The 14,955-nt window shown below is 38.1% G+C and overlaps 1 protein-coding gene across 1 annotated transcript in view; it reads right to left on the bottom strand.

Annotated features, from left to right (window-relative positions):
* The window catches only part of TSNAX (translin-associated factor X), a 19,412-nt gene extending 6,213 nt beyond the window's left edge, over nucleotides 1-13,199 (bottom strand). The window contains exons 1-3 of the mRNA XM_010145570.1: nucleotides 13,096-13,199; nucleotides 9,809-9,923; nucleotides 8,099-8,229 (exon numbers count right to left, since the gene is read on the bottom strand). Coding sequence (XP_010143872.1) covers nucleotides 8,099-8,229; nucleotides 9,809-9,923; nucleotides 13,096-13,111 — 262 coding nt within the window. The 5' untranslated portion in view covers nucleotides 13,112-13,199. The remainder of the gene's footprint in view (nucleotides 1-8,098; nucleotides 8,230-9,808; nucleotides 9,924-13,095) is intronic.
* Nucleotides 13,200-14,955: the final 1,756 nt, after the last annotated feature.

The following is a 14,955-nucleotide window of genomic DNA, read 5'->3' as shown; positions in this document are numbered from 1 at the left end:
GCAGGAATCACAGGCCAACAGCAGACGCTAGAAAGATAGTAGTAAAATATACACAGCAAGGTTCTTCCAAGATGACTACATGAAAGGTGGGGCACGTTATTTCAGGGCAAGTCATGCAAAACTATCCACTTGCATATTCATTACAAAATCAGAACAGCACAGCCACAGCTCTATCTTTTCACCATGTATAAGCTGGCAAGTGACATTCTCATTAACAACAAAAAACAAACAAAAAACAAACAAAACCCACATAACCCCCCCCCCAAAAAAAAATAGAAGTCATAATCTTGTGGAAATCCCAAACAGACAGAAACCAAAGTTTAGCTGGAGAGCCCATATTACTAAACTCCGCAGAATATGGGGAGGATGGTAGATTTAAAGAACCCACTTGTACAAGCATATTGATCAGTAAAGGGGAGAATTGGCAAAATAAGCAAATACTTCACCAGGTGCATCAACTGTAACAAGTACAAGCAATAAATTTATAAGTATTAATACACAAATCACTTTGCTTCAGAGTCAGCATCCTATTAAGATGCAACTGACAATTCACACCTCAGTCTTTTCCACCGAAGTTTCTGCAGACTCTTTTAAGTAATTAAACCAAACTGAGGCTGTGAAACAATCCAACTGCTTTGTTGATTGTGCGCATGAAGCCAAAGAATAATTTCATAACAGTACACTGAAAAAGCATAAAGCAGCTTTCCTCAGAGAGACAGGTATGCTCTGGACATCCTGTTGTGAAAATGGCTTAAAAGAGTAATTACACTCAGGGATGGATTCTATAAAATGGCACTAACTAGCAATTACAAATGAAATACAAATCCAAATAAAAGCAAGGGAACAAATGTCCATAAAAGCTTACAAATTGGAGAAAAAAAATCTGTTTCTATTCAATGAATAATACTTCAAAAGCTGAGTCATTATGGCAGACAGGGCTACGAGTAGTCTGAATTAAGGGAACTGGGGAGAGAAAACACACAGCTAAGTCCACATCCACATAAACAAACTGCTCTCCTTTATCAATCCAGTTTTGAAATTACTTTAGTAATCAGTACAAGCCCAGACGTGAATGTCAGTAAAACTTATTTTAAGTAACCTTGAACTGATCACTAATGAAATATAAAGAATGTATATTACATCTAGTAGTGATTTGTCTAAACTGGTTTATTATTATATCACTAATTAAATGTATGCAAATTTCTTATATTAAGTCCTGAATGATTTGTTGATTAGGAAATTGCTACTTGACACTTCTATGACCACCAAGAAGTTCTGTTCCCTTCTAGCTGCATGTGCTGAATTTATGTATTTCAGATAATGAAGTGCTACTATTGTTTGCACTTTAAGTTGAATACACACCAACTTTAGGGAAAAGGTAATCCCAAGATTAGTCTGTTTTCACAATAACTACAGAGAAAAGTACAGATTCCCTATTTAATAGGCACAGGTGCCTGTGAAAATTTAATTATTCCTCAAACAGGCACAAAAACCTTGCAAGAGAACCGCAAAGAATATTTTAGTCTCTCATTGCAGAGAACAGTTTAATGAAGCCTTTTTGTAATTGTTACTAGAAACGTGTAAATATGACAAATGCTAAGTTTTTCTGCAGGTGACTCATCACTGATAGAAATTCACAAGCTTTCATTTTGCTCCTACTAGAAGATGTGAGGCATGTACCCTATTTACTTTGTAACCAAGTTTTTTTGTCCTGAAGGGTGGTAATTTGGGGGGGGGGGTTGTTTATTTTCCCCTCAAAATGTGGTAATTCTGAAGAGCAGCCAACGTTCTAGACGGGTTCTTAAAAATAAACAAAAAAAAACCCAAATTATTCCTGTGACAAGTAGTCTGCCTGATCTCTGACTACCTCCAATTGCCCAGATAATTGATAGTGTTTTAGATGGCAAATTTTACACCACTAAGAGGCTGGAGGACAAGTGTTCGAGACACCAAGAAAGGAAGCTGTGACTCAGCCAGGATGTTCTATGATCAAAGAAGGAAGAGCACCTAACATAACACAGCTTCTTCAGTTCCAACCCCAGTGAAAGTTCTCCTCAAGATGATGTTTCCATGCAACAGTCCCAAGTCACTAGCACATCAGAAGCAACACTGGTGGTGATGAGATAGTAAAAAAGTCTCACCAACCCCTATTTCTTACCATTTGACTGCAGAACAAAAACCTAATTACAATGTGCCATATTAATTGTGTCATAGAGGAACTCCATTCCAGGAAACATCCTCCTGTACGATTTTAAACAAACAAAACCAGGTTCATAGATATTTCTTAGTCTTCTCTTATGTTCCATCTGCACTTGGTTCCTGTAAACACTGGATAGTCGTTGTCTGTGAATGACTAATGTTAACAGCTGAAGGGCTGAAAAAAATTCCTGACCAAGAGCACATTTGCTAGTTATGAAATGGAATTAAAAGACAAACAACATCACTAGTTTCAGATTGTCATGTAAGTAACGGCAGTATTTACCATAATGATACTGCAGGACTTCAGGACAGTTAGGTCTTATGTTAGAACTAGGTAAGGGCAATCTTTCCTTGGCCAAATCCACAGCACACATCTTTAAAAGACTTTATATAGCTTCTCTTACAGAATTATGCTGCCCTCAACAGCTCCCACTGAATTTACAGCTCATGCTGAACTCAGTGGCTCATTCAGGGATAAGCTGATAACCAGTGCATGCCCTGTTTGGTCATGTCTGAATTCACATTCATTTTCCCAAGTTTAAGTTTTTGTGTACAGGCATACAAACCCTGCAGCAGAAAGTGAAAAGGAGAAGCTTTGCAGTGGCTGATTTTTCACTTTCCCTTTAAGAACCTAGGAATAACGTAGGTTCCCTGGAAGAACCTAGGAAAAAAGGCATGAACCAGAAATAATCAAAGGGTAGTAAAGTGCCACAAGCTGAAGGCATCAAGTTTCAAATAAGCAATTTGCAGGTGAAGGAAAATCCGTCTGAAGAAGTTTGTTGGCACACTTGGTGATGCAAGAACATTAGAGAAAAAGAGAAACTAACAAAACAGAAACAAAGAAATTAACAAAATCAGATCTGATAAATATTAGCTTATTCACTGCAAATTCTGTTAATTTTCCAGTATAATGCTTCCAGTATAATGGAAACTTTGTTTCCATTTCTGGCATTTTACCTCTCACCCACAACAGCAAAGATTAACTTAAATTCTTCAGTTACATCCTGTTCCTGTTTTATTATGTTTTCCCACCGTCTTGTAGAAACCTGATTGCTTCCTTCATGGACAGCTTTCCTTTCAAGTTTCAGGTGTATTCAAGCCTTTTCCTAGGTGAGATGTTCACAATCCTGGATACCTTCATCATGCAGTAAAAAACCTTTTCCTTTGTGTTGCCAACCTACAATTAAATACACCGCCTGTATTTATTACAGTTTTTAAACTTTCTTAAGAAGAAAAAATGTCCTACTTCTACTGTTCCTCATGTGTGGACAGTTCTTTACCTTGGCATTATTTCAGAAATACATAGGTGTCTACAAATACAAAGGTAGCTAGCACAGCTTAAGTATGAGATGTTCCTTCCATATTACAAGTGAAAAAGTTAAGAACAAAAAAACCCAAGTACACAGAAATCATTTCCGGGCTAGTTCCTTTAGTTTGTGTTCTAATCCGAATCCTTCATGTAATACCAAAAAACGCCAATATTATTTAAATAATCAATAATCTAAATCTGGCCTGCTTGGATGGACCTCACTCATCTCCACAGCATTTCTTACAGCATCAGGTCTGGTGGTCCTATATACTGCAGTTACAAAATTACATTCTAGCACAACTAAAGTATTTCCTTTTCATCCACACAGACTTAACTTTGCTCAGTGCAGTTTGTTGCAGTATGATTACACACCCGAAGTGACTCTAAATGGCGTAAGGCAGGAGACAGAAATCAGCTCTATTATTATCATCTCTTGGAACACAAATAGTGCCTGCACAAGACAAATTTTGCGTTAGACTGCGTCAATGCTGAACTTTTACACAGAATTTCCTGCATCAGCAGCAGCAGAAGCAGTCACAGAGCAATAGTTTTGACAAGGTGCTGACATCTTACAGCCTTGTCATCTAATCCTATTGAGAGCAAGTGCAGACATGATAAAGAGCTAATGAGCTTCCCTGCGCACTCCACTCACCACTGCTGCCAGCACAGGCACACAGCAAACAGAAAGGTCAGCCAATAATGCTCTAGTTGCATCCACTACCATCACTCTACACCACAACACTGAAGAAACCCCAGAAGAATTATGGGCTTCTCATTCCATATTGTCATATGTATGGCTATCAGCGCTGCAAATTATACCACACCTATAATTGCTCTTAGCAGTGACCTCATTGTAAAACCATCAACACTTAGTTAAAACTATCACTCCAAGAGGTTTTCCAGTCAAGTTGCCCTATAGAAAATAGTTTAACACCGCAAAAGCCTTACAATTCTCTCCCACATCCTTATTATTAAGGGATAAAAAAAATGAGTAAGTCTTCAAATAGGTGGAGATTTCATTTAACAAAAACACGTTACAAAGGTACTCCATTCAATCCTACACAACGCCAACCTATCAAGCAACTCTTAGTTTCCCTCTGTTACCCAAGTTTTGCATTTATGCAGAGTAGATTCAGAACGTGCTTAGACTAATTCCATAAGTGCCAACATGTTGCAGAGTACCCTCTTTCTTGTCTTTAAGGTTCGTATAGGTCTTTCCTGTACACTATTAATATTTTGCTTAGTATTTTAGAGTTAAATACACATATAAATACTCAAACACACACATATACCTTTACAAAATCCTGAAAAATGTCTTCCTTCCCTTCAAAAATTCATACAATCGTTTTCAGACATTTCTTGCACAGTGTCTCACAACAATTTTAAAGAAACAGTACACATTTCCTCACAGGATATATAAGGTATACACTGCAAAGTGGTGCAAAGGAGCAGGAATTCTATATTACAAATAGTAAAGCTTTAAAAATATCAACAAAGCGGAACATTCTAACATAACAAATTAAGAGCTCTACATTTAAAAAAGACTTCATTATTTCAGTATCTCTTTGTTTGCTTTTTTAATCATCCCCTGGGACAATCTGTACTGTTAAGAAACGTGTAGAAAACAGTCATCAGTTCTTGTTGTTGTTCAATTAGTGCTATACTCAGTCTTTGAGCTCATGCAAGTGTCCTTTGGGGAAACGTCCTGCGTGCCATTAGCACTATTCTTAATGAGGGAAAGCATGAAACTCCTTTAGTGCTCTGCCAGAATTGTTTTATCTTCAAGTCAAAAGAACAACTGCTTGGAGTAACCCCAAAAAAAGCAGTTAACAATCACAAGTGGCAAACAATATTCCCAAGCATTTTACTCATAGCACTTGTTCTATTTATAGGCTAACAGTTATTATACTGAATAAAATATGTATTAGGCAGCTTTATTGCACAGACAGTCATGATTGCCCAGTTAAGGCTGCTATGATGCTTTCCATTATAAGCCCAGTTTTGATCCCTTTTACTCTTTCTGTGAGAGGTAGGGTGGGGAACAGGAGGATGTTTCATGTTTGGTTTCAAGACAAAGGAGAATATTTTTAGGAAGTCTGAGGTTAATTGGACATGCTGCTTTTGAGATATAGGACATAGGCGTTTCTTTATTCTTTTTTTAAGAAAAAAAGCAGTTTAATGGCAATGTTTTTGTTCATAAAAAGCTTCTTAACTAGCTCTCCAGAATTTAAAATACAAAATCAGAATTGAAAAGCAGGTGAAAGGAAGTTCAAGACTTACAGCTCTAGGAAATATATAAAGACAAAAGATCTAGCACTTTTCCTAGCTACGTTTTCTTTCAAAAAGGCATGCAACCTTTGTCCACTGCAAAAAAAAAGCCAAGCACCAATTAAAGAACACTAGACTTAAAAAGAAAACTAAAAGCAACATTCTTAACCCTTATTGCTGTTTCCCTGCCAGTTACAGTTCCTCATAAGCTGCAGGGGGTGGTAAAGGGGGGTAAAATTCTCTCTTACTGTTGCTCTTTATTGAGCTGCCCTCTCATTCCTCATGCCTCTAGGTTTTCTACCTCAGTTTCACAATCCTGACATCAAGAGTCTTCATGTCTCTGATACCTCCTTGATCCTAACTTCAGCATGATGAAAATCTACAAGTCTTCAAACCTGCACATTCCTTTCCTTGCCATCCCAATGGCTAACTGCAAAGCGGAGGATTTAGTGAACAAGGTAAGAGTAAAGCTTTGCTAAAATTTTGCATTTTGTACTCGTCATACACTCTAGCTCATTTAAATGATACCTAAAAGCATTCCCTATCTTCTCAGTGACACATGCATATATTCTAAAACCCACCCTTACAAATCATGTACAATGGACATCAGCTGGCACAAACTCCCCTCACAGAGGAGCATCGCGTAGAAGAGCTAGAATTTAAGTAGACACTGTGGATGACCTACAGAAATTGAATGAAGGCAACTTCAGTTGGATTTTACATAGTGTTCTTAATGAAGCATGAACAACCCAATTCCAGAATCAACAGGGAGATCTCAGGGCCAGGCAGTATTATACAACCAATGAGATTCCACAGACTTGACACTTGTGTCATCTGAAGAGGAGAAAAAGGCAGAAGTACAGCCATTCACAGTTCGAACTCCAGATAGCGTTATACGTATATGTATGACTCACACGAGACTACACACTTCAGGGGTTATTCAGACAAGGTTTGTAAGTCTCAATGAAGCTTTCAAAAATTTTTATTCATAAAACTGAATGCAAGGATTTTCAGCTTTTCTAAGCAATACTTAAAATGAAAGTCCAAACACATTTTCAGCATGTCAAGATACTTATAATATACCTGGACTAGCATCATTCTCAGTTTGAGGTCACCTGTAACGTCAGAGTTCTGAATTATCTCCTTCTTTTCATCGCCTCATTACAGTCCTAAGCTAAACATAGCAGCAAGGTGCATACAATTAAGTGGCTCTTTAAGAATAATTACTTATATTTTATTTGAACAACCCAATATACCACAGGTAAGAGGAATGTGGTATTGAATTAGAGTCATTAAAGACTAGCCTGGCAAGCTCCTTCTGGTTCAGAACTGCCAAACTGAGATTTCACTTAAGACCTATCTCACTCTTAAACTTAAGTTTGTGGAAAACGTAGTACAAGTTAACCTGTGCACTGTTTGTCTTGTAAATTACACAGATGTATTTGCTGCTGGTTTTTTAAATCAATCCTATAGACATTTTTAAACAACTAAATAATTTGGGGCAAATCCTCAGCTCTCCTCAGCTGAAGAAGTCTTGCCTGAGCAAGGAAAGATACACAGGATTCTAATATGTTTAAACAAGAATGATAAACACAACACACTTCTATGCTATGACCAAGACATCAAAGAAGCATTTTACTTGTGCTGCCACAAACAAGGCATATCAATTTTGGGTAAAATTCAGATTGTCAGCAATGATTCAGCAAAGAAATACGATTTGACAGCAAGTTATGAAAGTACTGGGAACTTGGATGTTAGTAAGGACTGCTATTTACAGAGTGGAGCAGAAAAAGATGCACTTGAAACAGATATAAACTGATTTTATGCTTGTAACACAGAGGCAGAAGAACATTCTGAGTCTTTAGAAGAAATAAGATGCTAATCTAAAGGTTTTAATTCATGAAATTTATCTACTCAAAATGGGATCACTTCAGAAGATAGTCACTCCCGCTCTCCTTCTTGAAACTATAACCCTTCAGGTGGGCTAAATGAGCATGTTGCACATACTCCTCTCAGTCACAGAAGACCAGCCAGTACATTTGTTAGAACTACTCCCGACTTCAGTTTAGGTGAGAGTCCAAATTTTTCCAGTTGCAGTCTCCCATTTAAATATTCATTTAACTGCAACGGTAGGAAGACTGTAGGGCAATAGCGTTTCAAACACCAGAGCTAAGTTTGCTAACAACAAAGATTAAACTAAGTCCTGATTTAATAATAATGTAACAAATTCAGATCTGCAGCACCAAGGGGAACCACTGCTACATAAAGAGAAACTGAGCTTAGTGCATAATAGTGCACTTCCCCTATTTTAAAATAATTTACCTGGAGATATAGCTCTGTGGAACTGATACATGTCTTCTCCAATCAGTTCTTGTGCAACCTGCTTAATCTTCCGTCGGACAGCATCTAGCTTGACTTCAGATTCATTTAGTATTTCTTCCCCATTGGGAGCACTGCAATCATAAAAAAGAAATTGAAAGAGCAGTTTTCAGAACACGAGCAAACAGTTTAAAAATTACATATTTTCTTTTACTAACCAATATTCTCAATGGCTTCAGAAAAAAACAGAACTGATAATGGAATGAGAAACAGTTTAACTTTCATTGATACCTACTGAAGATTCTGAAATTCTGTAGATTCTTACCACAAAAATAACCAACCAGCCAAACACAGTTCCGCTAGCACAATGTTTATTCCAGACTAGACTTTTAATTACTGCTTAAGTGGGAACAATGAGAAACACAGGCAAAGGCTTAAAGAAGCTGTGATGGGGATCCAGGAAACTAGCAGTATTTGCAGAAGTCCTTCAACCTCTTAAAAATCATGATCTACTTCTACAGAATTTTTTGTTTGGTTGGTTTTGGTTTTTTTAGGAAGGAATTACGGACTACGCTACTCAGGAACAGCTGAAATATCTGATTCACAACCACAGTATAGAGTTGGCATTTAAAATTTAGTTTATCTAATCTTCCCCTCCCCCACATCCAAAAAATCTATATGGTGTATTAGTTTACAGTCTATTTAAGGAACTACTGAGAAACTGGTCTTGAGAAAACATTTAAAAGCAAACAGATTTCTGAAAGAAAAGCCACAATAATAGTGAAAAGCAAAGGAGAAGGAAATAAAAATATAGCATGGGAAGCTTCCATTCTCACAAAAACCAGGAATCTAAAATGTGGAGTAAAGAGGAGGTTTTTTTGTTGCTGTTCTTTCCTCTGCCAGTTCCCAGCTATCTAGCCCCTGCAGTGGGAGTAGCTATTTACAGTCAAGGCTGTAGCAGTTACTAGGATTATCACAATGCCTCTTTGCAGAAGACCAAATTAAAAAGAGGGTAATTTCATAATCCCTATTTATAACTGTTACTACTATGGTAACTGTAAATAGTTGCTACTTCAGCAGAAATGTGTTGACAGATAACAAAAAAAATTAAATGAAAACCAAAAGGAACAGAGAGAGGTATTATAAATGTAACATGTAGAACCGATGGTTGGCACATACAGTAAACATTTTATATAACAGGCGATGCAAAGCTTCAAAGTTTCCTGTTAGTCTTCTAGTTTGTGTGTGCCTTCCAAAGATTGCTTGAGAGCTCATGAGAACACAAAACACGTAGATGCTCAAACCTTGCACAAAAGTCTCTTAGGTTGCAGTAAGTATTGAAATAAAAAGAACTCGGGTCACCTCCACTTTGCCTTGATGACCTGTGGTGGAGCAAGCAAAAGGAAGAGGGCATGCTCTTCTCTCCCAGATTGCTGAAAGCTGGGAAGCTCTCATCTGCTGTTATACTCTACTACTACGATCCTGTTCATCAATAAAACCAACCAAGAAACCTGAAACAGCACCTTTTAATTTAAACCTTTTAATCTAACTGAAGTGTGCATTCATTAGCTGACATCCACCCTAAAGGATGTTTATGAGAAGTTAATTAAATTCCTCTCAACAGAACAGCGCAGCTATTAATCACAAATCTAGAGAACAATGCAAGGCAGCTTCTAGGTTTCTACGAACACTTTCATCCTCAATGTGACTCACCTGGTAAACCTGTGGAGCAGAAATATTGTTCTTTTGCTTTCGATAGTTATATCACGACTGAGCTTCACAAGCCGTTCGTATTTATCATGCCTGGTGTCAAGCTCCAGCTGAAAAGCTGCAGAGTCAATCATTACAGTAACAAGCATTGATTATCACATGTGTACAGCAAAAGGGAAGAGCAGAGAGCATGTGCCACAGTAACTGCTTATGGGCCCCAGTCCCAACAGCCTCTTCCCCAGGGTGTCTTTTCCCAAAGTGGGCAGCGCAGCTGCTCCTGCATGGGACGTAGCTGCAGAGGCCACCACTGCCTACCACCTGCCAGAGCTGAAAACTCATCATTAATGCTACTTTTATTTAGTAAGTCAGGTTTAAATAGACATCAACCCTGATGATGGTTTAAGGCAGCCAAACAGTTAAAATACTTGTATAATACTTGTTCTAACTAGTAAAATCTATTCAGCAATACTGTTTAGGAAACTGACTTAAATTTCAAATTCAGCAAGATAAATTAAAAAATAACCCCCTACAACCATTAGTAACTAAGATTCACCAGTCTCTAAAAAAACCTCAAACAAACAAAAAGGCATCTGACTAAGGCACATATACTGTTAAAAATGCACCATCTGGTAAAAAGAAAGGTTGCATTTCACATCCCAGCTAGGCTGGATAAAAGTCAGGTATTTTAATATCCCCAAGAACTGGAAGTACTAAAGCAAAGTGAGATCAATTACTTCAAATAAGATTGTGATTTACTGATGTAAATTTTCTCTGCCTAACTAAAATGAACACAGATAAGAGCGCATGTATATCTGATTATCACAGTCAAATATTACGAATGTTTCAGATACCATTAATATTTTATAGACCATTATTCCAGTAAATAAACTACTAATAGATACTTACTAGAAATCCAACACCTTTCCTGCATAACTGTCTGAGGTGTTGGAAGTGTCTGTGCAAGAAGATGGTGAAAATAAGCTAAGAGGTTACAGTTTTAAAGGGCTGACAAGTGAATTTCCTTTAGAAAACCGTAGCACTTTGCTGGCAAGCAAAGTTTAGATGAAGCTACAAAAATAACCATATTTCTCATCACCTTGATAAAAACTTGGTTCCCTTTATTTTGTTCTGTTCTTCTGAAGCTTTTAAGATTAAAGTCACAAATGCTCCTACAGACTCTCTTAAATCTTTCACATTTCTGAATGGTGAGTCTCTTCCAAATGCCAAAAGTCAAGTCCACCAATGAATTATCAAGAAGGAATTTTCCCTCAGATCATAATGACAGGATCTTGACGGAGGGCGACTGGTACTTTCCTTTGTAGGATGCCGTATATGACATATGACATGTATATGATCATTTACAAATTCCATCTACCAGGAAATTCACTAACCTGAAGTTCTACAATATTAGGGATGCCCCAAATCTCTTCTGCACCATTGTGACTTTAAGAATTTTACATTAGATTTTAAACCTGTTAGGGGCTACTAGGAAGTGTTCTGTGCTCTGAAATAAAATACAGACATACATGGTATTCTTTAGCCCAAAACGATGCAAGAAAACCTACCATAGTGTTGCCCAAGACTGCAAAGGATTAAAACTTTGAGGATTCTCCAGGCTAACAGATCAAGACCATACAGCCATTTCCTCCCCACATTCCACCTTAGTGTCTAATCTCTCTCTGAAAGCAAAGACTCAGACGCTATTGATTTTGGTGGTGCGGAGTCAGACCATTAGAAGCGACACTTAACAAACTTCAATGTTAAAACCCAAGATTTTCTCCATTTTCTGTATCACTGAGCTGTCATATTTAAAATGTATTAAGCAAAAAAGGGTCTAACTGAATATGCCTTCATTTCTGTTTTATTATTATTATAGAAGACAATTTCTCATTAATTTTTTAGAAATCTTCAGTGCCAACTGGTAACTATTCAAGCGCAGTATTTTTCCAAAGAGATGAAAAAGAGCAAAATGTGTATAACCATTTAATTTCACACATTAAGTAGCATAGATTCAAGCAACATACATAGAAAAGGAGCATTGCTTCGATTCACCTTACACTGCTTGCTCAATTATAAGCCATCTGGAGCACACCTTTTCTTAATGATTGTGCCTAACATGGAGACAAAGACCACCAGTGTCTCTGTCTGGGGGTTATAAGCACTAGTGCAGTACAAAGAGTGGCTCTTTGAAAAGCTGAATAAACCATGTCCCTTGCATCCTTACTGAAATTAACCAAATTACTGGATTTCACAGTAAAGGAGGGAAATAAGTGTTGGTTTGCATTTTAATTAATGGCAACCTTATGATAAATTGATTGAAAGTACAGTTGAACTACTCAATTCAGGCACAAGTTATGTGCCTGAATTATGTATGTTATTCAGTATAAAAGTTCAGGGGTCAAAGTTATTCATCTGCCAAGCTGACTTACACAGAAAAAAGAGAAATAACTGTTTTAAGGACAGGATGAGAGGGAATGGCCTTAAGTTGCACCAGGGGAAATTTAGGTTGGATATCAGGAAAAATTTCTTTACAGAGAGGGTCATTAAGCATTGGAACAGGCTGCCCAGGGAGGTGGTGGAGTCCCCATCCCTGGAGGTGTTTAAAAGCCATGTGGATGTGATACTGAGGGACATGGTTTGGGGACCCTGGCAGCACAGGGGGAACGGTTGGACTCAATGATCTTAAAGGTCTCTTCCAACCAGACGATTCTATGATAAAGCAAGCAAGGAAATTACATGATGTTTACATGATCATCTATAGCAGCCATCCAGCTCTTCTCCCCTCTCCTTGGCTTCAAAAAAATAGGTGGGATGGGGAAAATTTTATGCCAAGAATTAATCTGTCCCCTGTATCGCATCTCTTTCCTTTTTCTATCAAGCCTTCTCATTTCTGAAGTTCAACTTTGCCTTGTTAGGGCTTGTCTAATGAGATCTTCGAGTTTTCTACCACCAAAGAACCCGGTCACTTTTTGACTGGCTGAACACTTACACAGTTTGCTCAGTGTCGGGTTCAGCACAAGTCAGGTAGGAAAGAGGGAACAGCATGTAGGATGAAAAAGGGAGCAAGTTACGGGTCAGGTGAAGCTATGTGAAATTTCACTCTCAGGACTTCATTGCACAAAAAGTAAAACACCAAGCTCTAAATGTAAGAAGCATCAGTCCAAATACTTCCAAGTTTCTCCCCCAGAGAAAGGTCATCACCAAATATTATTCCATCACTAAATACTAGTAATTTCCTAGCAATTTCTACATCACGGTTTTATAATTTGGCTTTCCAAATGCCTGCTTACATTTAAAAGACGTCATCAAAGCTGAAGATGGATTAACATTCTCTTTTTCCTCTCTTCTTTGACCATGTGGAAAATTGTCATGCTTTCGTTTTCTGAATCCACCTGATCCTACTAATGAAAGATAAACACAAAAAAATAGAATTAAAAATAAAGTAGCTTTGCCAGAGCTTAAGCAGCATCAGAATGCCATCTTCAGAGCATTCTGGACTGTGGCCATATTTTACAGGATAGAATAAGGTACCTGGATGAAACTTATTACCAACTGACATCATCTTCACATTATCACACTATTTTTTCTACCGCATTCCTAGTGAAAATTAGAAAAAATTCCAACAATTGGAACAGATGAGTGTGGTAGGATTCTGGGTTGGTGTTTGGTTTGGGGTTTTTTGTTTTATTTTTTTATAAGGTCTTCACACCCTTTAATGTTTCCTTTCCGTAAGGGAATGACTGCATGGAAATCCTTGTGTGAGCAAGGACCTAAAGAAATTGACTTTTTTTAAAAATTATTTTAAATATTCAGCTTGTCAGGAGTCATTAAAACAACAAGTTTTTCATTACTGTAATTATTTATCTAATGGGTCTTCAGTAATCAGAAAAAGCAGCAAGGCATAATTGAAGCAGACTACCATTATGGAGGTATGCATGTTTGATTCCTGCAGCTCAGCATCTTAAAGTCCTTACACTATGAACCAGTTTCTTCTCTTTTCACCCCAATATAGCTTTTCCCTTCAATTGGCCTCATATGCCTCCCTTTTCAAACCCTCACCCAGAACTTAATCACTTTTGGACCGTGTCTTACTACTGATTTACACTTTATACTGTCTCTTCCTTTTGTCCTTCCTTCACCTAGGACTGACTCATTGTGTCATTCATGTTTTAACCATTCCTCCCTCTCACTACCTCCTTCTTGGGACAGCTGTAAGCTTTCTGTTCCAAGCAGAGGCCAAACTTTGGCAGCTCTTACATACAAGCATACCTTTCTGAATATGTGGAGTTCTCTCAATTTCCTTAAAAGAAGAACAAAAGGAAGCTACTTAAAAGTTGCAGACGAACACTGGATTTTAAAATGTTTCCGTTTAATTGTTTATTATCCCAAACCAAAACCAGAAGTGGGCGTAGTTACTTTCTAAAAGAGGAAACTGAAAATCATTTTTTCCTTCTTTTCTGTTGGGACACAAGTTCAGGGTTTTGTTTTTCCTGCAGCAGTTGAAAACATTACAAACATAAGCCCTGAAATAGTGCATAGAATTAAACTCCGCACTATTCTGAAAGTTCAGAACATCACCCTGACCTACAGGAAAAAACAGGCCCTCCTGAAGTGGGGGGTGGGGAGAAATAGAAAAGAGGGACCACTGGATAGCCAACAACTTCAGTATCAGAAAACTACCGACTAAATATCTTAGCCTCCATTTTAAAAAATAAAAAAGCCAGCTTCCTCGTTGCAGAGCCTACCTGCTGGCTGAAGGGAGGTCTGTGTGACTGCCTCGGCTAAACACAGGCCACGAAGTGCATGCTGCGTTATTTACAAGTTAGTCACCGCTGCAAGCACTTTACAGCCCTTACACACGCTCAGCTTTGGGCTGTAACAACTGCTTTTTTTTTTTTTTTTTTACTACCAAGCGTGAAAATTTCTAAAACTACATTCAAGGGCGTATCTGTAAAGCCCAAGTGAGAAGGCAGCAACACCTCTGAAGCACCGGTCTCTCTCGGAACAGGGGCACAGTTTAGTGACGCAGCAGAAGGGAACCACCGGTTCACGGCAGAGGCTCACACCTCCGCCGCCGCCTCCCAGCTGCAGGCTCCCGGTCTCCGCTCTCGCCAGCTCTAACTCTTGACGCCTCTAGCTCCCGCCAGTTC

Source organism: Buceros rhinoceros, unplaced genomic scaffold, assembly GCF_000710305.1.
Source record: "Buceros rhinoceros silvestris isolate BGI_N320 unplaced genomic scaffold, ASM71030v1 scaffold37911, whole genome shotgun sequence".
NCBI lineage: Eukaryota > Metazoa > Chordata > Aves > Bucerotiformes > Bucerotidae > Buceros > Buceros rhinoceros.
This window is presented reverse-complemented; position numbering and strand designations above follow the sequence as displayed.